The sequence below is a fragment of the Accipiter gentilis genome, chromosome 8, assembly GCF_929443795.1.
Source record: "Accipiter gentilis chromosome 8, bAccGen1.1, whole genome shotgun sequence".
NCBI classification, from domain to species: Eukaryota; Metazoa; Chordata; class Aves; order Accipitriformes; family Accipitridae; genus Astur; species Astur gentilis.
Genome location: NC_064887.1, coordinates 39,469,224 through 39,496,149, shown reverse-complemented (window position 1 = coordinate 39,496,149; position 26,926 = coordinate 39,469,224). Strand labels below are relative to the sequence as shown.

The following is a 26,926-nucleotide window of genomic DNA, read 5'->3' as shown; positions in this document are numbered from 1 at the left end:
GATGCCACTATTTCTCAAAGATGGCCCAGCCGTGGATTTGATGGGATCTGGGGGCAGGGAATGCTATGGTAGAGAGGCTTCAGCCTCCACCAACTCCATCCCCACCAGCATGGGCTGGGCTGGACACTCATGCACCTCCCATGCACCTCCCACAGCTTCGCCAAGAGGCACAAACCTCTTGGCGAAGCTGTGGGACCAACCAGCTGGTGCCCACCTGCCCTGGGACAAGGCTCCAGGCCACCCCCCCCTGCAAGAAATCAAAAGTGTCCAACCATCCAGCCGCCCCGTTGGGCGAAGGCAGCAGTCTTTAGCTCCCTCTAATGTTTATGGCCCAAATGAAGCATCCAAAAGCCAAAGAGGACTGAGCAGGGACCGGGCAGGCGTCCAGATACCACGTTTGTGAGTAGAAAGTGTGATGCTGAAATGCATGGAAGCAGCTTGGCCAGCAAGGGAGTGCGAATGTGTGATGTGCTAAGCAAATGGCGTGAAAGACAAAAGGATGCGGTGTTTTTAAAAAAGAATACATCTGTATTTAATGCTTGGTTATTATTAATAGAAGAAAGATTTCACAGGAAAAAGAACAGTTCCTCTAAAGACTCCTGCTCATTCCTGCATGCACAGACCAGATGCCAGAAGGGATGATTAGGACAGCCAGCTTTGAACCCCAGCATAGCTGTGGCTACAGGAGTTTCCCAAGCTCAGCCACGTGAAGTGTAACACAGCTTTAAAAAATGCAGCAGAAACCTGCCAGCACGTAAGGCAGCATAAAAAGGTATTTGATAACATGATACAAAACCAGGTCGGAAGCTCTTGATCAAAATTAGTGGTGTAACAACACCACTGTGATTTGCCACAGCAGCGTCTGGCCATAGTGGTTAATCGGTGAGATCCCTGAGCTATACAAGGGTCTGGAAGCTTTGAATCAATATAAATAGCACGTCTTTGTGTATTACAGAAACTGTAATGCAAAGGCAGAAAACAGAAGGGGCAGACAAGACATCTCCTTGCTGAACATGTCAAATCAAGGACCACACGTTTGCTCCTGAATGCATGTGCGTGCACCTCCAAGAGCTGAACACAGATCAGGGGACAGATAACAGAGAAAGGGGGAATGTAATTACCCCGTGAAGAATAAATCACTTTAACGGTTCAGTTACTGAGATCACAGCAAGGCAGTGGCACAGCCTCTTAATTAATCTTCCGCTTTTCAGACTGCTCCTGCCCCCTTGCGCCATTTTCCACCTCACGCTGGCTGGCAAGGAGATGGCCATCGGTGGGGACCCGCTGGCCAGCACACCTTTCTGCCGAGCAGATCTCGCAGGATCTTCGTGGCAGTGGGGCATGACCAGGTGAGGGATCAGGCTGGTGTGGATCAGCCTGTCCCCAAGGAGAGCTGCAGCTCCCTGGTATGTGCAGGGTAATACCCACGACGGTCCTGGTCATGTGGTGCTCCAGGCCCGGTGTCAGCAGCGGCGGTCCATAACTCCGAGCTAATTATTCTGAGGAATTGCTGGGCACAAAGCAGGGTGTCTCAGGGACGGCAGAGGCTTGGGTCTCTGCTTTAGAGGAAAGGCTGGTTTGTGAGAGTGGGAAGGGAGCGACCCCTGCTCCCTTCACAACCCCCCTGCCTCCCCCACCAGGGCTGCCCCACCTTCACCCCCCCCAACTGCCCCTCTCCATGGCCTAAACCTCCTTGCTCCTCACCCCCCAGCACCAGCCCCCTTCAGCCCCATAACTCCCAACCTCCCCTCCATGAATTGCCCCCCCACCCATTCCTTATCCCTCCACGAATTGCTCTCTGAGCCCCCCCACCCCTCATCCTCCCCAGAATGACACCCGCTCATGGGATGGCCCCCTTAACCCCTAAAACTGCCCCTTCAGGGATTGCTCCCCTCGCCCCCCGCACAGCTCCTCAGGGGATTGCCCCCTTATCCCCCCAAAACTGCCCCTCAGGGATTGCCTCCCTTTGGGATCGCCCCCTCATCCCTCAAACTGCCCCTCAGGGATTGCCCCCCTTCGGGATCGCCCCCTCATCCCTCAAACTGCCCCTCAGGGATTGCCCCCCCTTCGGGATCGCCCCCTCATCCCTCAAACTGCCCCTCAGGGATTGCCCCCCTTCGGGATCACCCCCTCATCCCCCAAACTGCCCCTCAGGGACGGCCCTCTCACCCCCCAGAACTGCCCCTCAGGAATTGCCCCCCTTCGGGATCGCCCCCTCATCCCTCAAACTGCCCCTCAGGGATTGCCCCCCTTCGGGATCGCCCCCTCATCCCTCAAACTGCCCCTCAGGGATCGCCCCCCCTTCGGGATCGCCCCCTCATCCCCCAAACTGCCCCTCAGGGACGGTCCTCTCACCCCCCAGAACTGCCCCTCAGGCATGGTCCCCTCATCGACCCCCCCAGGGATCGCCCGCCCCCTCATCCCCCTCAGGGATCGCTCCGCACCCCGGGCCTGCCCGGCTCGGCTCGGCCCGGCCCCGCCCGCCCGCTCCCTCCCCGCCGCCCCACGCCCTCTCCCCGCCCCGCCGCCGCCACCTCCGCCGCTCCCCCTCCACCCCCCTCCGCCCCCCCCCCAGCCCGGCCGGCGGCGGCGCCGCGCCGTGCCCCATGCGCCGTTGCTGCCCGGCTCTCTGCATCAGCACCAGCACCATCGGCAGCAGCCGCCGCCGCCGCGGCGGCGCCTCCCGCCCTGCCGCCGCCGCCGCCGCCGCCATCGCCGCCCCCCTCCCGCCCGCCGCCGTGTCCCGCCCGCCGCTCCTGGTGCTGGTGCTGCTGCAGCGCCGCCCCGCGCCGCCCGCTCCTGCGCCTCCGCCGCACAAGATGGCGGCCGGTGGGAGCGGCGGGGGCCCCGGGGGCCTCTCCTCCTCCTGCCCGCAGCCGCCACCGCCGCCGCCGGGCAACGGTGCCGCCGCCGCCGCCGCCTGCACCAACGGCGCCCCCCCGTCGCCTCCCGGCCTCACCTATAACCAGTGCGGCGCTGCCAACCCGGCGGCGAGCGGCGGCGGCGGCGGCGCGGGGGGCCCGGCGGCGGCGGCGGCGGCTGCTGCGGCGGCGGCGGCGGCGGCTGCGGGGGCGGCGGGGGCCGGCGGGGGGGCGGGCGGCCCCGGCGGGGCGCTGCAGCGGGAGCCGGTCTATAACTGGCAGGCGACGAAGCCGACGGTGCAGGAGCGTTTCGCCTTCCTCTTCAACAACGAGGTGCTCAGCGACGTGCACTTCCTGGTGGGGAAGGGCCGCGGCTCGCAGCGCATCCCGGCGCACAGGTGGGCCGCGCGGGGAGGAAAAAGGGTGAGGGGTGCCCCACGCGTGGGGACCCGGGCGACCGAGGTGGGCTGCGGGGGATACGCGGGCTGTGGGGGTGCCCCGGGCCCTGTGGCGGCCTGGCCAGGCCGTGGAGGAGGTGGTGGTGGTGGTGGGGGGGTTTGCCCGTAGGCCTCGCTGGGGTCCCTGAGAGGTGGTCGGGGGTCCCGGGCCTCGGGGCAGGCCGTGGGTGAGGGTCTTCCGTGGGGTGTCTGCCCCCCCTCCCCCCCCTTCCCGCACCCTCTGCGGGGGGGTGGGTGGGTGCAGGGTTTGGGCTTCTGTGCTTCCCTCATGAAAGGAGAAAGGGTGGCGGGGGGGTGTCGGGTAACTTCACCCCGCGTTTTATCTGCCATCGGGAGCGGCCAAGCCCAGAGGGATGCGCCGGCCTCAGCGAGGCCCACCTCCTCTTTGGCCTCCCGACACCCCTGTGGGACGGAGGGAGCCGGGCAGCACCGGGGTCCGGAGCGTGGGTCCCCCCCGGTTCGGTCTTTGACGTGTCAGGAGGCGACTCTACTCCTCAGCGTGGTCAGTCGCTGTCACCCCAAATCTCTCCCAACCCTCGGATCTATGTTGTGTTTTTTCTTGCGGTTACCAGCCTGGGTGACAGGGTCTAGCTTTCAGCTAAGAGTGTTTTCCCTGGAGGGTAGGTGCGATCGGGGCAAGCGCGGTGGGGAAAAACCCCAAATCCCTGGATCTCATTTGGAAGCAATCCTTGTTTTTGTGGGCCGTGGGGGAGAGGAGGAGTAGTCTCCAAGAGTGCTTGATCTCTGCCGACAGATTCAGGGATCGGTGAGAGCTTTGGGGATGGAAAAGAAAGAGCGATGATTTGAGAAACCAGATTTCTGCCGCAACATTTTGTTTTAAAAATAACCTTTATTCGAATTTTTTCTGAAGCCCTATATTTTGGGAGTAATCCACTGCTATAAAACAAACCCCATGATTCTGGAAGAGTTGTATCAAGAATGACATCTGGGCATGAGGTAACCAGTCAAGGTTAACGTTTAAGGCCGAGCTGCCATTTAAGAGTTTGCAGCTCTGAGCTGCTCGCTGGCTAGAAGCTGGGAATTGCCTCCACCTGGATAATGCAAAAAAACCATGTGGCTGATTGACATTTGGCTGCTGCTTGGGGCAGCTCCGGTGATTTGATGCGTGCCACTTGCACCCTACTGCTCTGGGAAGTGCCTCCTGGGCTGCTCGGCTGTACCAACAGCAAACATAAGAGCCTTTCGCTCGAAGGTGGGACCTGCTTTAATTGGGGGTGGGGGAAGGCTTATTGGTGTACTTAGAAGTGGTGCTTGGCAAAGGGAGCCTCACTCCAAACTATTTTGAACTATTGCTTTTCTTGTAAGTGCTCGCACTCCTGGAAGTTTCCCCTTCAGGTTTCCCTTTTTCTCTTGCTTCCCGAACAAAACACGCTTGTTCTAGGCTGGTTTGAGCATTTAGGGTGGCAGTTCTGCTCTTTTATAATTTGAAGCTTAATTAGTATTTGAGTAAGCTTGCTTCTGTTCTGAGAACTAGGCTTGCTAGGTGGGTAGGGGCAATGTTCAGCCCAGAAATAAATGGAAAATAAATGAAGCTTTGAAAAAAAGAAAATAGCCCCAAAGTGAAATGCTGCTTAATTGCTCTGAAATCCATCTGGTGCTCTGGGTGGTAAAGATAGAATAGAGTGTGTCATGCCGTGACATCCCACTTATGGATTATATAGATTTTAGTAAAACTTGCCTGTATGATATTACAGTTGGGATATCCTGATGATTCATGAAGTACCGTGGTTATTTCAGAAGCAGAGAGCTTAAAATAAAACCACCCAGACCCCTTCTGTGCTCAGTTCTCCCACAGCAGCCTGATGGCAGAAGATACTTTGCGCTGGAATTGAGTCGCAAAGCAACCAAGAATTTAATTTGAGAGGCACTGTATTGCTTCAGCAACCAAGGGCAGATGTTCGTACTTTGATGCTAGGTGTCTAAAATAGTGCACTGATAACAGGTAAGTATTTCTACAGTCTGGTTTTATTGTGTTAATTTTCAGACAAGGCCAGGTATAAAGTGTGGCTGCGGTAGGAGCATATCCTAAATAGGGTTCTTGGACAGCAGCTAGTAGTGCCTGGAGGAGTGGTCTGCAATATCTTACTTGTCATCTTTGATAATGCTGCACGGTGCATTAGAAATCGCCAGCTTTGGCAGCCAACCAGTTAGCACAAATAATCTGAGAGTCACAGTCCTGCAGGAGCTGGAGGTGATAGTGCAGCTGCTCCCTGGTTGGGCTCCTCCAGGAAGGAGCAGAGCAGAGGTGGCATATTTGTAGGTTGAAGTAGTTAAACAGCATATATGCCGAGCGATCGCAGGTGATGTCCATGCGTGGTGGTGGTGGTGTAGGGAGGAGGTTTCTGAGTGTGATGTAGCTGCAGGTTCAGGTGCGTTTCTGAGAGAGTCTGGCAAGTTCAGCTGTTCGTATAAAGCCATAGAAGCAGACAATAGATATCTCGCATGGCAACTAAGAGCAAATGTTGATTTTTGTTTGTGAAAGCTGTGTTTGTAGGTAAAGGGCATAAGTAGCTGTGCTGGGTTTGACTGAAGGTTCATTTCTCCAAGCATCTGTCCTGCGAAGCATCTGCAGCCCTGAGAAGATCAGACGTTTGCCACCTTCAGGAGGCTCCAGACCCTGCAGAAGTTGCTTGGCTGCCCTGGAGCAAGCTTGATCTCTGTGCCTTGAGCTCGTTCCCTCTTGCTGCTGAATCAGCCATGAAGATGGAATGGCCTTACTTTTTTTTGATGTCGAGGCTGGACCGAGCAGGCTGCCTTGAAGCTTCATGATGCTAACGTGGCCAAGGTCAATGCGTCGATTAGGCCCAGAAGTAAGAGGGAACAGTTTGTTTTGTCTTTTTCCAGATCTGCTTCATCGAGCACAACATTAGTGAGATTAGAAAAATCTAAACCTCATCAGCCAGGATCTGCATGGGTGTGATAATTAAGCTTGTTAATTGGCCAAAAAACATGGCCCAAAAGGGAACAGGGCAAGTGTGTGGTGATGCACCCCTGTGTATATATACTCCAGCCTGGGAGATCTGCAGCTTGGGGACAGTCTGAGTAGGTTTTTGGCTGCTGTTTCCAAGTGTCTCTTTTCTGACCTCGTCCTGTCTTTTCTTGGATGCATATTAACTTGCAGTACCTGCAGTGTTGTGTGCCAAGATGTCCCACTGCTCAGCTCCTGGGGTTGCGTGTGAAGAGCTTCTCCTGGGGGTTTTTGAACCTGCCTCCTGCTCATTTCATCTGGTGTCTCTAGTCCTTGCGCTGGAAGGATGCAGCCAGCAAACAATCATTGTTCATTAGCTTCTTGTCACCTATGGTTTCACCGAGCTCCAGCATGTCATGTGTTGCTCTGTTCTTGTGCCAGCTCTTCTGGAATAGATATTTTAAGGTTGCTCTGCAGTGGAGCGGATGGAGGAGGGAGGTGGTATGCAGCAGTGGGGTAGTCGTGGTTCTCAAGTGGTTTATTTTATTATTGGTGTTACCGCAGTGTCTAGAAAGGGAGCAGGACTGTTGGGTATACAAATTAAACTAGGTGACAGGTGAAGATGCTGAGGTGAACAAGGAAGCAGTGAAAATTGGTGGGTAGGAAGCCATAAGCAGTGGAATGAAAGACACTTTCTTGCAGGCCTTCAGAAGCCTTCAGAGTCAACTTTGGATCCTCGTGAAGACAAATCAAATTATTAACCGCATGGAAGTTCCTGTGACTCTTACTGCTGATAGTCAGTTTACTTTGATTCTTAACACTGTGCAGAGGGAATGACGAGAAATCAAGTGTTGCTTTCTTAGTTCTTTTGCTCTGCTTTTGGTCATTTCTCTGCATCCTTTCAGTAGTTCACTTTGTTTTGGCCACTGCTCCATTGTTTAAAAATAACCCTCTGTTTGAATTATTCCTCTGACAAAGGTGCGTTACTACGCTGGGCTTACGGTACCTGCATTTTCATTTTTAGAGTTGCATGTTTGCATCAGGCAGCGCTCCTTGGGGTTAGGAGAGAGGCTTGCTGTGTGCTGATTGCTACAGTGCTTTGTAAAATAGGAGGGGAAAAGAAAGTATGCCCTATTACTCTGCCAGTTTGGATTAATAGTTGTGTTTCTCCCATCTGAAACAAACCCAATCTCTTCCTTCTGCAGACCTGTGCAGTTGGGGAAAACTATTGGATTGTGTAGGAGAAACAGTGCACATCCCTGCTTTTTTTGGAGTGTCTTTAGAATAGCTTTAAATGTTCATTTTAGCAAGAGTAAGAAGACACCATGAAGAGAGAGGGATTTTCTTATGTTAATTGTGTTCCCTTGATGTTTTAAGGGAACTTAAAATTTGGAGTCCTGTGTATCTCTCTGGCACCTACTGGGATCCCTTTAGGGTTCAGCAGTTTCAAAAAATTAGACTGACTTGTCCCTGAGTGAAATGGAAGCAGAAATTTGAGAGATTTTTTTTAAATGAATGCCCTTTTCAAATAGCTTCTGAAAGCTGTCCACTCATTAAGGATGTATACTGTGCTGGCTGTGAGAATGAAAATTTTCGGAGTGCAATTAATATATGTTAATTTCTAGTAGCAAATAATGCCTGCGATTGTCTTGCCACCATCACTGCTTTTTGTAGGAACAAGGATTTTTGCTTCCTTTGGCAATTCCAGTATTGTGAACATGGATTTTTATTTGTTCTTGACATTTTTCTTCAGAATTGTTTGATAGAAATATGCATGTGTGTACTTTTTTTGTAACCACTGTGGTTTGTCCCTAGCTCTCTTAACTGATCAGGAACAATACAACCCGGCTTGTCAGCCAAACAGTCCGTCACAGCAAACAAGCCTGGCATGTCCATGGCGCTTCACTCTATTGTATCCATGGAAGGCCTCCTCTGGATGGGAGGGGAGTGAAAAGCGAGAAAATGAAAAATTTTGTTTAAAAGGAAAAGAAAAAGGCTTCTGTGTAACTTCCTACTGCAGAAAAATCTAACTGAAATTCCCCTTTAGTGGTGGGCTTTCCTTGAGGTCCAAGTACTGGAGGTTTCTGTCTTGTGCCTTCTGTCCTGTACGGTTTTCTGCTTGCAGTTCTTGAAGCGTGCGTCAAACTCTGCTGCAGCAAAAGCCCCTGAACTTTCCAGCTTGTGCAGCCTGGTCTCCTCTGCTTCCCCATGCTGCTGAGCTGTGACCTTCTTGGCCTGTGCTTTATTTAACTTCAGGGAGCTGCTTGATTGCAGACACCAGGAGCAAGATTGCTTTCCTGGGAAAAACTCGTATCTGCATTTTCAAACATGAAAGTTCTCAAAATGGCTTTTCTAAGGCATAAAGCAGGTATGGCAGCTTACATATACACAGGCCTCTCAGCAGCCCAGGTCTATGCCTCCTCCTAAAATAGGAGTTGGTGTTTATCAGAGAGGGAAATCATCTTGTTTACATGGGAGTGCTGGAATATTATTTTTGGTCTCAAACCTGGTTTGTGGGAATTCTTGCTTATTTCGTTAGGGCTCATAACATGCCTCTCGCTGTTAATTATCATGTAAACTCACAGCAGCGCAAAAAGGGTTTGTGTGCACCTAACGGTGACAGTTTGCTTTGAGTGAGGTTTTTTTCTGCCTTCTAGACTAAGCCCGAAGCAGGTTTTGCATGGAAGGAGACGGCAGCGTGCCCAGGGAAGGCAGCTCCCTGGTGCCGGGTGCTGCAGGAGGTGCTGGTGTCCACAGCTGCCGGTGCAATTTGCATGTTTTGAGAGCTTCCTCTGCTGTCACCAAGGATGAGTTCCTGGCGTATGGTGAGAAGGGAGGAGGATGGGTAGTGCGTAGCGACAAGTTTTCCGTTAAGTGTTTTCAGTGCGTGACTGTGGGGAATTGCACCAAGGCTTCTGTTCACTGGAAGAACTTCAATTCCTTGACTTCGTTTTTTCTTAGCTTCTCAACCTAGTGAATGGTCACTAGGCTCTTACGAGGACTTTGCAAAGTGGCTGCACATATTCTGTTCCATGATGCCCAAAATCTTGCCTTTGAAGGGAACCATCACTGTGTTGTATACTGGGACAGGGCTCAAAATGAAGTTGCTTGCAGCTTTGTTGTTTTTGCAGTAAACTGACGGAAAGCCTGACACTCCCTTCTGTTGCAAAACATTTTTGCTTTAACGCTAGGAACGATTTGCTTTCCCTGGGGGTTGCCTTGGGGAATAGCAACTAGCCTGGGATTTTTTTGGAAAGTGAATATGATTTAACGTAAGTTTTTTTTGCTTGTTTGTTTTTTAATGTTAGGTTTGTGCTGGCTGTGGGCAGCGCAGTCTTCGATGCGATGTTTAATGGTGGAATGGCCACAACTTCTACAGAGATTGAGCTGCCTGATGTGGAGCCTGCTGCCTTCCTAGCTCTGCTGAAGTAAGCTTCTTCTAATGTACAGTATAACTGGAATGAACAGATTTATTGTAGAGAAGGGTATTTTTAATGAAAGCAGTGAACTATTCTGTAGAGTGGAGATTGTTAAGTTTCTAAATAAAATGCCTCTCTTGATCTGTTCAAGGGCGTTTAAATGCTGGTGTTAAATCCCTCTTTTCCTGGGTAAAAGTCTATTGTAGCTACTGCACAAACATATCTGACTTGCTCCAGGTTTGGTTTAGCAATAGTTAAATGAATATGCCCTCCTGCTGCTGATCTGCAGTGTGGGCAAAACTAAACTGGATAGTTTATAATTTTGTAAATATGTAGTTATATATGGTTACACCATGCAAATGCAGCAATAGGGAGGTGTTCTGGTTAGCAATTGGAATAAGTGCATGTGCTGGCCCTTGTAGTTAAGTTGATACTCACCTGTTCAGACATTGTCTCATAAATTCTTGTTCATGAATTGGTTTGGTTTCATCCAAATGCTATTTGAAAGAAGTGGGGAAAAATAATCCTCCTGAAGCTCTGTAAGTTACAAGTACTTGGAGCTCATTTAGGTTATGGGCAAGTGAGCAAGTTATAACAGGTAAGCAAGGATATGAAATTAATGTCAGCCATTCTGTACGGTATCTCCTTGTGCGTGTTTTATTCTTTCGGAGAGATGGTTTTGAATTTACGTTTACAGCCTGCATTGTAAGTCTACATATGCTGGGGGAAGGAGGAGGGAAGAGGCTGTAACATCCTATTCACTGATTTCTTTAAGCTCGGCTGGTGCTGTATAACATCTAGCAGCAGTCCTGAATGTATGCCGAAAAGTCATTGTCCCATTTCTATAGGATTTCTGTAACCTACTTCCAGGGGTTTCCAGTCCTGTGCTCTTGACATGTTCCCTGCTTGCTTCCTATTGGGAACAATGACTATATATAGCTTTGGCATACTTTTTGCTTTACCTTCAAAAAGTGCTTCGGTCATGACTGTGCTGTCTTAGAAGATTTTAAAACTGATCTTCACTAGAATGAAAGGCCAGAAATAATAGGGAGCCCCTAGCCCCCTCCCCTGTGGCTCATTTTGAAGCAGACACCAGCACATGGGGAATCCCTCTAAATGGCATATGACTCTCTATCAGCCAGGTAGATGTCTCTGGAGTGCAGAGTTAGTATCTATCTTTAAAACTTAGCGAGGCTAAAATATCAAGTGAATTAGAGGCAAAGGCATGTTGTTTCCCTGCCAGTGCTGAGATTTCAGCACTTGTATAAACAATACGGTGTTGGAAGAAAACCATCATCTGAAAAGACTAAAGTGATGAGTTTAGGTGGATTTCAACAGAAATGTTTATATTTTGTACAGGAGAAATTGTGTGTGGGTTATCACAGTGCCTCTGAAGCCTGCAGTTACGCTGCAGTAGCTGTGCACGTGGTCCAGTCATATTTTAGATGCTTAAGTCTAGAATCGAGCTGTCACCTTTAAAATGCTTAGAGCTTAAATGTGCCAAAGGAAATTTGGGTGCTGTGTTCCAGTAGGAAGCTTTCCAAGTACGTGGTGTGAACCTTCCTAGAGTAAAACCAGTCCCTCCGAACACTGATCTGAAATGGCAGCTGATCCTTACATATGTCTCTGGACTTGGTCCAAGCCATGACCTAATGCTGTAGGATCAGGTGCTTATCAAGGGACAAAGCGCCCATCCTGAATGTTCAGCATAAGGTCCCTTCTGGACACTAGATAGTGACTGTGTTTGTGGTCTAGTGGCCTTTAATAGGTCTGCTGTAATTGTGCAAGAGATAATTTGTTTTATTATTACTTTCATGGTAACCCAAAGAACATTTTCAATTGTCTGGGGTTATAATCTAAATCTTCTTTTAAATTGATACTATACTTTTTCACAGTTTGAGCCTCTCTTGTTATCCCTTTTAGCGCACACTGTTTGGACTACTGTAAAAATAAATACTAACACAGTCATTGCAGTAAATAGAACTAGTTGTTTTTAGAGCAACTGTGTTCTTTTAATCTTGTAATAAAAAGGATTACTTAATGAAAATAGGACTGGCAAAGGGATGTGTGCAAAATACATTCATGAGCCTGTGGCTCGATGCTGTTATTAACAGATGCTCTAGAACAGCACAAAAGCCTGCTTTCAACAGCAATGAGAGTGCTTCCCTTCCTCTGAATCCCCCTGTTTATGCTTCCCTGAATTGCATCCTGGCCCTCTCTAGCTAGAGGACCGGGAGCTCCACTGCTGCTCTACGGCAAGTCCCTCCAGACAGGGATGCTGCCTGGCATCCCCCTAGAAGAGCCCTGCTGCTGCATGAAGCCTCCAGGAACAGCGGCAACGTGAGATGTTGCTGTGCCCCCATGTGAGAAATGCAGAAGAAATTGCTGGAGTTTCCAGAATATCCTGTGGAATAGGAATGCCAAGCACAGTTAACACACTTAATATTACGCCTCTGTGCTTCAGGCCTTTCAGGTCCTGATTGGCAAATGCTCAACCAGTTAAAGGAAAAACAGTAAACAAAAACTCTGCATGGGATTAGGACTAACATCAAGTGTGTAACTGGTTTTACTGAACTCAGCCTGTCAGTTCCTGTTGTCTCTAATCAGCATGCTTGGGTATGAGGGGGCTCAGTCAGGCTTCCTATGAAGACCTTTGTTTTTCCATGCGGTATGAATGTACTTCCTTGTTTTGGCCTAACAGTGAAGGCTGATGCTTTGGTAGCAGTGTGGCAGTCCTTGTTTTTCATTGCAATTAACTCTTGCTTTATGCTGAAGTTGTATTGCATGCTGTACTTTAACATCTGTATAATGAAATGAAACAGTTCAGTATATAAAGTGAAGAGATGAGGGGAAAGTGGGGTATGGCTAAAACACCTTATCTGCAGTGGATGTATATGTTTGAGTGCTTCTGGTCACATTTGAATTAGTATGTAAAATGGAGCTTCTCTTCTGAAGTAGGCAGGCAGGATTGAATTTTTGTCCTTGTTTAGTCCAACTCAACAGCCAAAAATATTAACTTTAAGGGGTACGCTTGTCCAGAGACTGTTTTAGCCTAATGTAAGTGGCAGGCAAAACAGCTCAGTGGTTGTGAGATGTGAGGCAGTTTGAGGTGCTTCGGCAGATATCCCAGCTATTTCATTCATTAAAAGTTATACTGTAAAGAATGTGTGGTTTTGGTTTGTTTTTTTTTTTTTTTTTCCACCGACCAGAGTCAGTGGAAAGGATGTGAAAACGCTTCCATCTCTCAAGTATAGGAAATGGGGTCAGGATGATGGGCAGAAGCACAAACATGTTTTTTATGAATTGCAAGGGGTTTTACCCTGTTATCTTATTGGCTTCACCAGAGCAATGTTTGTTTGCATGTTTTCAGATTTCTTTATTCAGACGAAGTTCAGATTGGACCAGAGACTGTTATGACAACACTTTACACAGCTAAGAAATATGCAGTTCCAGCCCTTGAAGCTCATTGTGTGGAGTTTCTTAAAAAAAACCTCCGAGCAGACAATGCATTCATGCTGTTAACACAGGTGAGTTTGCAATCATTTGCATTAAGTCCCTTGAGCAAGCTCCATCACAATAGGAAAACAGAAGTTTTCTGAGTGTTACGGAGTTGATCATCCAAAATGAGCAGTTCTGTGTCATTTTGAATTCTTCCTTACAGGAGTCTAGTGCTGATGAGCAGGTTCTTACAAAACAATAAAATACAGCAAACGTTGCTGCCATTTCAGATCTGCTTTCTGTTTCCGTGTGGCAGGCAATTGCTTCCAGAGTGTGAGCTGGGGAAGAAATTAACAGGGTGGAAAAATTTCATCTGCCAAGAAGAAAAGTGAAATGAGAGGATTTTCACGTGTTAAGATTCAGGACTGGTATAATAAGCTCTCTCTGTGCAAAGCTTGCTGCATTCAGCTGGCCAGATACTCTTTGAAGGGCTTTTTTGCAATAGTTTCCCTGAAATGGGGGTGAAAGAAAATGCAGCTTTTCAATGAGTGCTTAGGTTTATTTTCATAGGAGAGGAACGAAGTGATCTCTTCCTCAGCCTGTTCGAGCTCATCCTCACACTGTACTGAAGGCACACAGACCTGGAGTTTCAGTGCAGCTGTGTTTCTTGACTCTTTGTGAGGCTGGTTGCACATCCTCGTGGCCCTCTGATCCGATCTACGAGGGCTGGACTCCTCCATCTTCCATTTGACTCTTCTAAGCAGCAAACTAGAAGGCAATGTTTACAACTTCTGCTTATTTCGGACAAGATCAGACTTTGCATGCGGGTTGATTAAATTAGCATCACTATCCTTTCAATTTCCTAGCCCCATCTTTTCTTTCTGGTCCCTGCCACCCTCTCTGCTGACAGCTGATGACATATCGGTGACTTCCACAGTGCTGTCACCTGTGTGTTCCAGTGCCTATAGCATTGCCAGGCACACCCTGTTCTGGGTGGTGTAGGAACAAGACACGAATACTCATTGTGTGCAAGTTTCTTTCCCTTAGGGAATGGGCATACTTTTGACTAGCTCTGGAGGAGTATTTCCGATCAGCCGGCTCAGGAAAGCTGCCATGATTTCTGATGTTAAACAAACCTTGCAGAGGAGGTTTCATAGCTGCCCTGTCTTGGGAACCAATGCACTAAGGTGGTCTCGTTCTGGGGACTTGTCCTGTCTTGCCCAGCATATTTGTCTGCTGGCTTTTTTCCTCCTTGTCAGGAGTACAAGCATTTTTCAGGCTCTGTAGTTAGCACATTGGTGGCAGTGTCTACACCAATAGTTTTTGCAGAAATTGAAGCAGTGTTGGCCTGAAGCAGTCGCTGCTGAGCTCTTTGCTTGTGTGCTGTGATGAAGCTGGGATTTTGAGTTTGAGAACCTGATCCAAATATTTAAAGTAGTTCTATGTTACATTGCTGTTGTAGACACCCTTCACTGCTAGGATTCAGGTGTTGCTGCAAAATACCCTGTCCCTCTTCATACATCGTCTTTTTAACTTGGCCCTATTCCCCATGCCATAAACAGGTGAGGCAGCCTCTGAGACATGGGGGGGGAACCACACTGCACTTCCCTGGGGAAGGTTCAGGACTTAAGGATTCTTGCTTGGATGACAGTAGCCAAATCTGTGCTCCCATCTGATGCGTGGTAGGACAATTGTAACTCTTTGGCTGCAGCTCACCCATTCTTTGAGCTCAGCAGCCTGCAGTCTGAAAGATCAGAAGGTGTTATCCAAGAGCTGAGGAGAGATCTTTCCTGTAGGCTGCAGTTTTGAAGAGGCATCTTATGCTAGCCATCACCTCATGAGGATTAGAGGTGTCAGCTTTTTGGTGGTATTCTTTATGCAGGGATTTTTGCTGCATGCTAAGTCTCTGCAACCCAACTTCACAGCTTTGGCAAGGTAGCATTTAGGTTCATGGTGACTTCCTTTCAAGCCACAAAGGTCCTTCTTTGGCAAAGAGGAAGGTGTCCTAATTTTTCAGATATCAAAAGCAAGATACTGCCTGGCACTCTGTCAACTGCACTGGGGCAGCTGAAATGCCAGATGGAGACAGGCTTTCCTGGTTCCTTTTGTTTGTGGCTTAACCATTGTGGTGATTTGTATCTAGTTTATATTCACTATTGCAGTATATTACGTCTCTAAAACGTTTGAGGCTGGTGTTCTTTGAGAAACATGTCTGTATCTCAGTGACTGGCTTTACGAGGCACCTCACTTAATGCATCTGTTCTCAAAATGCTCTTGGTTCTGGTCCTTCAGTGTGAAAATCGGCCTCTGTTTTCTGCTCTTACTGCCACAAATTGACAATTTCTACAGTCACAGACCTGAGAGGCATCTTGTACAAAACATTTCCCAACAGGCTTAAGTTTGTGGGCTTAAGATTGTGGAGCCCCAAACCTCCTTTCCATGTATCATTGCTAAATCCTGCTGGTCCAGCAACTATGTCACTGACAGCGTTTCAAGCAGCTGCTAATCTCTGGCAGAAATGTCGGTGGCAAATAGCTCTCCTAATTGATTGTGCCTCATAGTGAACCCTGATCCTCTTTCTTGCCAGACGTACATGCAAATGTCACTTTGATCAACAAGGAAATAATAGCTTGCCTAAAGCCGCTGTGGGGGAGAGCTCTGCAAGTGTAACGTAAGTCCTTCACGTGTCAAAAGAGAGCCACTACAGTAGTAAAGTCTGAGTCAGTCACAGTTCTTGGTTGCCAAGAGTATAAGGCACTGGCAATCCTCCAGCCCCAGGAGTGATGACTGCTGAAGCTTCCCTAGTACCTGAGAAAATGGAGAGTTGTTTCAGCTCTCTGCACTTGAGGTCTCAGCATCAAAGGTTGGTCTTGCTGAGCTCTACAGCCCATGAGCAAGGGTGAAGCAGAAGATGCTCGATAGTGCTAGCCTCCATGAGTGACTGAATTCCCAGCCCAAACACAATTTTTAAACCTTAACCTGTGGCAGAGAGTTCAAGTCCCAGTGTAGTCTTGTGCTAATGTTAGGTGTGATGTTAAGGCAGTTCCTTCCTAAATAGCCAAACCAAAGCATTGGAAATGAGAGGTTGTCTTAGTGGTTTTTGTGTGTTCACACCTCATTTCTGCTTATGCTGGGCACAGGGTTGGCTTGGTGGTCCAGGAGGACCTGAAGTGGTGGTGAAATTGTTATGAGACTGCACTTAAGTTGGGCAGAGAGATTCTGAACAACTCTCCAAGCTCTGTGCAAGCTTTGTTTGGAATAGTAACCTATTTGGGGGGGAATTCTTTAAGGTAACTAGTTTAGAGTAGCTGTTTCTGTGCAAAACATGCAAATGCACTAAGCAGGCTGTGTACCCACAGGGTTTTGCACGTCTCCTGGGGACGCAAGCAGTGTGCCTGCTAAGGCGTTTTTGCTAATACATGAGATCAGTGTGACTATGTTCTTACAGAATAAGCTGTCTCTGCATATTCCTAGAGTGAGCAGGCCTGGGGTCATTGGGCAAAGCTTTCTTCTAAATATAAAAATGATGTAGTAAAAATTACCCATGCTCAGCTGACATGGTCAGTATGGCACTAGAAAGCACTATAGCTGCGTTAACTGATGTGATGTTAAAACAAAGACGTGCCTGAAGACATGCACAGCCAGAACAGAACTGATGCCAAATGCAGATTTTTCTAGTGTTTGCCTCGTCATGCTTAACTGCTTGTGAAAGACTGCTGCAGCCCAGTGAATTCATGATGCAGTCAGGCATAGTATTGCTAATGAAGATGGACTCTGGGAGAGAAGGGGGGGGTTCTTACTTAGTGTAAACTTTAAAATACCTTTTGTGTTAACGATTGCTTCTTCATTACTAGGCAAGACTTTTTGATGAGCCTCAGCTGGCCAGCCTTTGCCTAGAGAACATAGACAAGAACACATCGGATGCCATCAACGCGGAGGGGTTTACAGACATTGATCTCGGTAAGCTTTTTTCCCTCCTCCCTCTACATGCTTTCATAACAAGCTAGCCTCTGAAGTTATTACAGATTAATACTTGGCAATTCTTTTTTGTGGCTTTGCTGTTCTGGAGCACTGTGTTGAATGGACAGTCTCTGGCATTAAGTGGCTAGAGACAAGGCATTTGGAAAAAAAGCATGCTTGCTTGCAGAAATATCCTGGAATCTGCTTACTTTGGTGCAACTTGAGTTTTCTGGGCATGGTATAAAGCTCGTTTCCACTGTTGATGTTGGCAGGTTTTGGGTGGGTGTAACTTGCCTTCTTTTGTGGAGTTGGCATTGTCTCCTGAGTCTTTGTCAAGTTTTGGAGTTAAAAAGGTGTTGCGTTTTTGGAAGCAAGACCTGGCTATTTTAATTATCGTATGCAGTTTCAAAACTTGCTGGGCTCAGTTAATAAACACTAAAATTCAGACTTTAAGCTTCTTCTAATGAGATGGACTGTGGAGGTAAGGCACGGGTAACTTTCTGGCTTTCATGTAAAGTAAGTTGCAATTCATTCTGCTGCACTTCCATTAACATGCCAATTAAATGGGCACTGTTTGCTGCTGCAGTGAGTTCCTTGTTTATGGAATATGCAGATGTCTTCCTCGGAGGCTGTAGGCAGCACTTTTGGGAGATGCTGTTTTTTCAATTGCTTCTCTTTTACTTACCTTGGCTGTACGTAGGGTACTTCTGGCTAGGTAAAATGGGGTGATTTGGGTTAGTGCCTAAAGTTGTCACTATCTGTCCTGCCTTGCAGACACCCTGGTTGCGGTGCTGGAGAGGGATACCCTGGGGATCCGGGAGGTTCGTTTGTTTAATGCAGTGGTTCGCTGGTCGGAGGCTGAGTGTCAACGGCAGCAACTTCAGGTGATTCCAGAGAACAAGCGGAAAGTACTGGGCAAAGCGCTTTCTCTTATCCGCTTCCCATTGATGACTATTGAGGAGTTTGCAGCAGGTAACTGAACAAAGGCATTTCTGGCAACCCTGGTCTTTGCTTTCTCTGAACTGCAAAGGATCAAGTACATGAAAATGGATTTTCCTCTGTGTATCCTGTAGTAATTTAAATTTGAGATTATCCCCCATTCCCACTGATCTACAAAATCTACTCTGTAAATGCTATTTTCATCCATGATCATTCACTCTTGTTTTAAGGACTGTGGTGCTCCATCAGGTAGGAGCAAGTCGCATAATAGCCGACTGTACTCATAGTATGTTTAGATGGTTACTTTCTCATTCAGCTGAGAGCAACAATCCAAACAGGGGTTCACATGCTTTCCTTTCTAACTATTCCAAGCTTTAAACTACACAAAGCTAATGGAGTTGCTAATAATTGGTGTTGATTGTAGCCTGCTCCCAAAGAGAAATGAGGATGTTTCTCCCCATCCTGTATTTGCTGCTGCCTGTAATCCAGTGGTGGTGCTGGCTGTGTCTTGCGGATGCCATTCAGAGCAGAGCCCCATAAAAGAAAAAGCTTTTAAAATGTTCTTTGAGGTGCAGGGTTGGCATTGTTTAGTCTGTGTGTCAAAGCATTTTTCAAGTTTACATTCAGATCTTGATCTACAAAGATGTCTAAATCATTTAGCAGTTTTGGCTAAAGATATGTTTTGTTTTGTTTTCATTGCCTGTGGTCTTTGACTTCATACTCTGGTTATTCTCCAGGGACTGAAAACTGGCAATCAGCTTAAATAGTTTTCATGCTAAAAGACACTGTGGAGCCATTTTCAAAATTGAAACTTGTTTTAGGCTGCAGTTATGTGTACAAAGAAGCAAAAGGGGTCACTGACAACACTTCCTTTGCAAATCACTTCTCGAGGCAGAGATGTTGTCAGCTTATTAACAGTTAATGTACATATTTCAAGATGAAGAGGGATATTAGTAAGAAGTAAATCTGTGCTTAAAACTTGGTTCTCACTTTGTATTTTGCCTGTCACAGCTGTGATGTAGTCTTAGGCATGTGAATCTCTTCAGAAACAGCTTGGTCAGGGAGGCAGGGGTCTGTTCAACTGAACTGGGTAACCTTCCTTTGTGTTGGCACTGGGTGAAAACACAGCACGCTCCATTCCTTGGTGTGCATTATGCCAAACAGCAGCTTTGCAGCAGATCACAGGCTTATGATCTGGCTTGATGGGAGAGAGCATCCTCCTTCTGGATAGCGTTACAGCCATCAGAGTAGTTTGTGTATACCAAGCTTTACATTTTTCTGTAGATAGTGCTTCTTGCAACCCTTCCTTCAGATCTTGCATCATTCTGCCTCACTGGGAGGAGTGTGTTAATTTGGCATATTTGGGTTGAAGCCTTTGAGCTGGGAATGTCAATGTCCTCTCCCATACTGTCACAACTGCCTGTTTGACTTGGATCTTTGGTTAGTCTTCTTGCTTTGAGAGAAGCTCTTCAAGTTTTCTCCGTCTGCTTTAACCTAAAAGATGAACAAAAGAAACCCCAAATCTGAGAGGGTGCCTTGGTCAGCTGTTCCTTAAACAAGGGATGACCTTGGAATTGCTTCAGCTTTGTCCTTTTTCTGAGTTTCCGAGTGACTCTGATTTCTTTGGTGATCACAGCAGAGGTAGGAGAGGGAAACCATTCCCCTCCACCCCCTCTCCCAAAAGCAAAAAAAAAAAAAAAAAGAAGAAAAAAAAGGATCTTTACAAGCAGTGGTTTCACCACTTTATTGTATAATCTGGTATCAAACATGGAGTTTTGCATGAAGGTATTTTAACTGGCAAATGTGTCACTCCCTTCCCTTAGAGCAAGTAATTTGAAACATTTGAAAACTGAATTGCAGCAACACAGGATAAGTTTAGGCATGATCAATGATGGCTAATTTTTGCTGAGCAAAGTATCCGTAAGCTCATTTATCTGTTAACAGTCGACTTCCTTAAATTCTTTCACCTCTACCTATTGCAGCCTTGGCCCACGTAGTATCGTGTTGAATTTAACCAAATAACAAGTCGTTTTGGACCAACGAGTAGCTAGGCATTTGCTTCCCACATTAACGTTACTGTTTCTCCAGTATGTGGTAGTCTTGTTTCTGTTAAAACCCTCTTGCAAACAGACGTGCAGAGCAGCTTTTGACTATTAGGCTAAAAGACTAATTTTTACCTGGTTCCACTTTTGAAAGTATTCAAAGTAGTTTCCAAAGCTTGAGTTTAGCATCACTTTGGGAAAAAAACATCCATAGTTATTGGAGAAAGGGTGAGAATGTGTTTGAACTTTTGCAAAAATCACTAGTGTTTTTCCCTGGGTTCTACAATAAAGGTATTAAAAAAACCCCAAACAAACCCAAAGCAGGGATTAAATGCCTGAGGGAAGGAGGAAGTCAAAGCAGGGCATGAGCTTAACCACCTTTGTCTTGACTGAAAAATACTCCTGTACTTTCTAAGTTGATGGTAACCAGGTGACATTCCCTCCCACTACCCCCTCCTGGGCTTTCATGGTGTCTTAACAGTAATATTATAAAATACTGGTGTAGATGTGTGAAAATCCCTGTTTCTTACCAGTATTACCATTTCCTGAGGGAGCGGGGGAAGGATTAGCTGCATGTTTTAGGTTTTTAAACCAGTCCTGTTGGCTAAATGCATTTTGGCTCTGCAGACCTGCACGCTTAATCGCCGTTTCACGTACGTGCTCTGTACAGAGGCTCTGCGGCCCATGATTGGCGTGCAAATAAAAGGCAGGCAGCACGTTTCTGTCTGGGATTTAACTTCCTGACGCACCAGCAAGATCCCACGTGCGATGTGGGTTTGGCCCACTCTTAGCTGCAAGTCAAGTTTGCCTCCCCATGTAAACCCCAGAAAGATCCCTTCTCGTTTCTGACGGCTGATGGCATCGCTGCTTTTGTGCTCCTCTGCAGGGCCTGCCCAGTCAGGAATCCTCACGGACCGGGAAGTGGTGAGCCTGTTCCTCCACTTCACAGTGAACCCGAAGCCACGGGTGGAGTTCATTGACAGACCACGCTGCTGCCTGCGGGGGAAGGAATGCAGCATCAGCCGTTTCCAGCAGGTGGAGAGCCGCTGGGGGTACAGTGGGACTAGTGACAGGATAAGGTCAGCTTCTCTGCTAATTCTGCTGCTGATAGATTCATGTTTACTGAGCTTTGAGCCTACTCTAGACCTAAACCCGCAAGGTTACATGCTAGACCCTGGCTTACACCATATAAACCCTAGTGTGAACCCTGAAGGGAAAGTGTTTTGCTGAGCAAAAGCATTGCCTGATGCATTAACCTGCATGTGCAGCTGCAGGCTGCCACTTTGCTTCTGTATTGGCAAAGGTTTCCAGCAAATGTGGCCTTCCAGCACAGGCCTCTTGGGGGATTATTTCTCTCATTTTCAAGTGGCTTCTTGCAGCTGTATGGGCATGTAGCAGTTGGAGTCACCAGGCAGCTCATGGCTTCCTCCTGTGCCTGGGTATGTTGACTAACCAGTGCTCCATCAGGTTGGTTCCCTGCTTTATTCTAAGTGTACATGTGGCTTGTTGAAGCCCCTTAATCTTACCTGTTTGAGGGAGGGATTAGAATAAAATGCTTGCTGTGCCTGCTTTTCTGCTAATATCTAGTTTGTTCAGACCTAAGCTTGTAGAGAAACAGCAAAGCCCAGTTATGGTGACAGTTGTGGTGGTGTGGTGTGGCAAATAGTGGTTTGCAAGCCTTGTGTGGCCAAGCGATCAGAGCAAGACAGGAGGTAATCAGAAAGCTGTAGTTATTTCCCAATTCATCTTTTTCTTGGGTGGAAGGAGGACTAGCATTAATACAGTTCTTTAAAATTTTTAAGCCTTTTTGTTGATCCATTCACTCCCTTACAGGAGATTGTAATTGGAAGAGCTGCTAGCTCCAAACACTTACTGCTCTCAGATCTAATGTTCAGAGACTTTTTGGAGCTTGTATTTGACTTTAAGTTCAGCTGCTGGCAGCATCAGGGTCAGTCTTCAGCAAGGCTTGTGTGCAGTTTCAACACTGAATATTTTATGCTGGTTGCAGAGCAGTGGCTTCTAGCCTGCTGCAGATGTTTGTTCTTGAAACAAGCAGGACTGAAAGAGTTGGTGGATGGGTGAAGAAATTATGTTGGAAGTTTTGGCAGGCACTGAGACTTTCTGCTACCTGAGAAGGCGGAGCTGTAGTGCGGCAGTGGGGTGAATATGCTTCCCCTTGCTGCCTTAGGCAGCAGGGAGGGATTCTGCATTCAGGAGCTACTGAATCTTATTTTCTACTCCTTGGGTAAATCTTGAGTGCAGCCATATCTAGCAAATACTCAGAAGCACATCGACAATTCTCCTCCAGTACTCAGCAATGAAATACCTAATGACACTTTAAGTGGTCTTTGCTGTTACCTTGCTGGAAAGACTGCTGCTGCTGTGAGGGTGGGCACTATTCCATGCTCTGCAGGCTACCCTGCCTTTGCCTGGCTGGCATTTTTGGATGCTGACATTGCACCGCAACCTTGAAACGCTTTCTGAGCCTGGGCTCTGAAGTTCAGTGATGGGATTGTGCAGGTTTGTATTTTACATGAGCAAACAAAATTATTGCCAACCCATTAGGACAGTCAAAGGTGTAAGCTTACAAATTATGGTTTCTGTAAAGGATTTCAGTTATTAGTAAGAGTTGTACTTAAAACTGTAGCATGTTTGATTAAATCATAGGTAAAAAATTAGAGTGAGTGAAGATATTTGTGTATTATCGTTGTACTAAAACAATACAGGAGTGGCAAGTTGGTCCGACTTTCCTGATCTGTTCCTGCAGGTTCTCAGTAAACAAAAGGATATTTGTAGTTGGGTTTGGATTATACGGATCCATACATGGGCCAACGGATTACCAAGTAAATATACAGGTAATTCTCTTTACTACGTTAAAAATATTTGCTGCTGTAGGGACTAACTTGCACATTTTAGTGAATATGTAACAAAATCTTAAGTTAGAAGGGACTGTGTTTTCTAGATGGTGTGGTTGGCAGATGTGGTGAGGGCCAGATGGGGCACTGGGGATAAGAGGGATTATTGCTCTTGATTTTATGCAACCTCCCGTTGCATGCGTCACTGCAGTATCTCCTGAAGTCCACTCGCAGCCTTTGAAAATACGTCTTGGAGAGTTGTGACACAGTTTGAGAAGAAGCTGTGCATGTTTTCCCACGCTGAGCAGGCCAGGCCAATTCTGCCTGGCAGCAGTTGGGTGCTGCAATAGTACTTTGATCGTCTTTTGCTGCGAGCTGTACAAATGCAGTGAAGCAGCCATGATTCAACAAAGGAAGAGAAAAAGGCAATTGCTGTGTCTGTGCTGGGCCTGTGCAATGCTGATGCACGGCCTCATATCATCAGTGTCCTGTTTGAGATGACGAGTAGGACTGAGGGAGACTCGGTTGCCTGAACTCTGTCATGATCTTGTTCAAAGAGTGGGGTGGATTATGGAAATCTTGTGTGCCTTGTTCTGGATGTGTGTACATAACCCCAGTCTGGATCACTTGAGAAGAACCATCCCCAGGAAAGTTACCCCAGCACAGCACAGCTGAAGTGACAAGCACAGTCTGTCAGCACTTCTTCCATAATTGTCAGGGTCTCCTTCTGGCGCCCCTGAGCTCTTGGAGGAGAAAGGCAAGTGAAGATCTAAGTGCAGAACGTTGGCCTGCAGTCCTCTGCCAGGCTTTAGGGTAAGGAGGGATTGTCTTGGGCTGTCTGGGACCCAAGCCCACAGCTGTTTGGTGTGATCACAGCACTGAAGATGGACATAAGTTAATGGGATAGTGCAGTTGTATTGGGGGTGGTCAAACTGTTGAGTCCCTCAGATTCAGTCCAGTTCAGGCAATAACACCTCTGCTGGTGCAGGGCAGCGTTCAACTAACTGTGCAGGTTAAAAGTTAACACGTGTCTTGCAGATCATCCACACAGACAGTAACACAGTCCTGGGACAGAATGACACGGGGTTCAGCTGTGACGGATCATCAAACACGTTCCGGGTCATGTTCAAGGAGCCTGTTGAAATTTTACCCAATGTCAACTATACAGCATGTGCTACTCTAAAGGTACTGTACTGGGGCGGCATGGGTAGAAGACACAAGATAAAAACAGGTGAAAGCAGGCTTCTTTAGTCCCTTCAGTGCAACATGGTTCCTGCTCTCCATTTTTCAAGGACTGTAGTATAATTTCAAAGGTCTGCTCTGTAGTCCTTCACCTGGTGGTGCAATGAGCACGTGCACCACCAGCATTGAGTTGTTTTTTAACTTGTCTTGCAAGTGTATGGTAACTAACAGGCTGCGTTAGTGATGAGGTGATGGGATTTTTCTTTTAGTATATAGAGATAAATTGTCAGTTCTGCAGGCATGTAATCCAGAGCCTGCCTGCAGTGGCGTGAAAAAGTTGATATTTAACTGTTGAGATCTGGGTAAATGTGGTGTTAAGTTCTGACAGAGACAAGAACTTTGCTCAAAATACCAGAGGTGCAAGAACCAGAAAGAAAAGGGAGGTGCTGAGATCTCCAGAGCTCATTGCTTCAGGCCAGGCTGTGAGGCCAAACCTCCCAGAATGTGCCTGGGCAGCAGGGTCCTGCGGGGCTGCGATCCCTGTCTTGATCTATTCTTGTCTTCTGTGACCATCACAGGGTCCAGATTCCCACTATGGAACCAAAGGACTGCGCAAAGTGATCCATGAATCACCAACAACAGGAGCAAAAACCTGCTTTACGTTCTGTTACGCGGCTGGGAATAACAACGGCACTTCTGTGGAGGATGGACAAATCCCAGAGATCATCTTCTACACATAGTGCAGCTGCGGAGCTGGCTCTGGACTCTTCTGTTCTCTTCCCCGTGACCTTCCAAACTAAATTTCTGGCTGAGTTTGACCACACCTATTGGAGCCACACTAGCCAAAGGTCTCAGTAAAATCATTTCAAAGCTCATGTTTTGCCTTGTGCTAGTGATTCTGCTGCTATCACGTACCAGACTAACTGGTATACCAGTATCATTGTAGGTTGTCTGTGGCTAGTCATTTTTCACTTTACTGATTAATCCTATCTAACAACATGCGTTTTTTTGACTGTAATGAATGTAGATGCTTTTCCACCAGTCAGAAGCATGGAAATGAGTGGCTCTGGTTGTGGTTATACTTGCTGTGAGGAGAGAATCCTGCAAAAAGATGCGGTCAAGGGCTGTGTGGCCCATCCTCTTCTGCTCTAGCTCAGCAGTCGAGGCAAGACGGTTTGCCATGCCTGCCCGGCAGCGCCGCTGCGATGGCCGGGCTCGGCCAGCCTGTGCCTGGCGCCTTCCTTCCCGCCAGCCACGGCACGTGTGGCCGCCTTCAAAAAGTTACAGAAAGTGGCCTTTTCCCTGAGGCTTCGCTGTTTCAGCACTACACGGTCTTGAGGGAGACCTCAAAACTAGAGCGCCTCTGGAGAGACTGCGGCGTTTTCATGCTATTCTCACTAGTTTGTGACAATCCTTTACCTTGGGCAGTTGGTGACAGCGAACTGACCTCCCCTGCAGACAGCCCGTGGCCCTGCGGAGTCAGGAAGGGGCAGTGACTCTGGCCAGGCAGGCTTTTTCCTCCCCTGAGTGCAGTGTGCTGTGCTGGGGCCTGGTGATGCTTCTTTCAAACTCCGTAGTGTGTTTCAAACGATGGGTGTTCCTCAGATAACCCCTGTGCAGTGTTCAGCAGCTGGGTACCTCTACTAGGTGTTACTGTGCTAATCAAGTCCTTTGCAGATAGTGCTGGGGTTTGTCAGCTGAAGCAAGCAAGGGAACTTGCCTCACCTGGCCCCTCGTTCCTGTGTATTGCTGCTGTTTTCATGCACGTTTCAATGCATTTTTCTCTGTTTGTTTCTGTGCATTGCTAACCCAGCCCTGGGCCGCTTCAGAGCCTTCTGCCCTGATGCGAAATAGGAAGAGAGGCTTGATATGCAACTGCCTGTTACCTAATAACACAGCAGATGGATGAGGATTTATGAAACAGTTTAGGAAAACATCAAAGATTCTCTGTTTGCCTGTATATGTTTGCACAGTCTGCCTGTTTGGACAGGCACAGGAGGAAGATGCGGTATTTACAAATATCACCTGTCTTTGGGCCATTGGGCTCAGTAATCATGAAGACGCCCCCTTCTTACCTGTTCGGGGCCGATTGCTTTTCCCCATAAGCAGGTCCGACTGTGGCTGGGCAGTGAAGGCGCTGTCCTGCCGGGGAGGAGGTGGGTGGCTTGTGCTTGTGGTTGCCTGACCAGCTTCACGGCCGCTGCCCACTGGTGAAGACTACGAGACTATTTCCTCCCCCTGCTCTGCAGAGGAAGCTGTAATTAAAACCCTGCTTGGCAGCGTGGCCAGAGCCTTCCAAAGTCTGCATGGGACTTGCTGGCAAAGGTGGTGCTGCCTCAAAGCTGAGGTTCCCCTTTGCAAACCTCCCCCTCTGCTCCAGGCACGTGAAGCTGTTCTAACTCGCCGGGCAGCAGTTGCCACCATACTTAGCTGCTAGAAGTTGAAACCTAGTCGTCCTTCGCTGGTGCGGATGGCTCGGTGCCTGCTCGCTCGCTGGGGAAATGACATCTCCTCCTCTTGCTCCCTGCGGTCGGGCTCTGCCCTCGGTCCGTGGCTGGCCGGGTATCTCCTCATCAGCAGCGCAGCAGTAATACTGTCAGGAACGCCCTGCACCTCCTAACCAGTAGCTATTAGAGATGTCAATAGTGTGTTACGTTCTCTAGGAAGACGTTGTAAGATGTGTATATTGTAAGCCTGCTTCAAGGTAGGATGTTTTTAATATGGCCAGTACTAAAAAAAAAATAAGAAAAAAAAAGAAAAAAAAAGAAAAAAAAAAAAAGGAAAAAAACCAATGGGTCCATGACTTCATTACTGAACCTGACTCTGTGCAATGCAAACAGTGT

General features: G+C 47.6%; 1 protein-coding gene across 2 annotated transcripts; it reads left to right on the top strand.

Annotated features, from left to right (window-relative positions):
• Positions 1-2,591: 2,591 nt before the first annotated feature.
• On the top strand, positions 2,592-26,237 carry BTBD2 (BTB domain containing 2). Of its 2 annotated transcripts, none has more exons than XR_007506993.1 (9): positions 2,592-3,259; positions 9,557-9,676; positions 13,038-13,194; positions 16,960-17,065; positions 17,840-18,037; positions 20,933-21,081; positions 22,814-22,901; positions 23,940-24,086; positions 24,662-24,794. XR_007506993.1 is itself a non-coding variant. In XM_049808030.1 (9 exons), exons 1-9 carry the CDS (start codon positions 2,607-2,609, stop codon positions 24,821-24,823), a joined length of 1,824 nt encoding a protein of 607 aa, XP_049663987.1. In that variant the 5' UTR covers positions 2,592-2,606; the 3' UTR covers positions 24,824-26,237. The 2 variants fall into 2 exon arrangements, 1 of the variants encoding a protein (XP_049663987.1); XM_049808030.1 differs by having other exon boundaries at positions 20,933-21,125; positions 24,662-26,237.
• Positions 26,238-26,926: the final 689 nt, after the last annotated feature.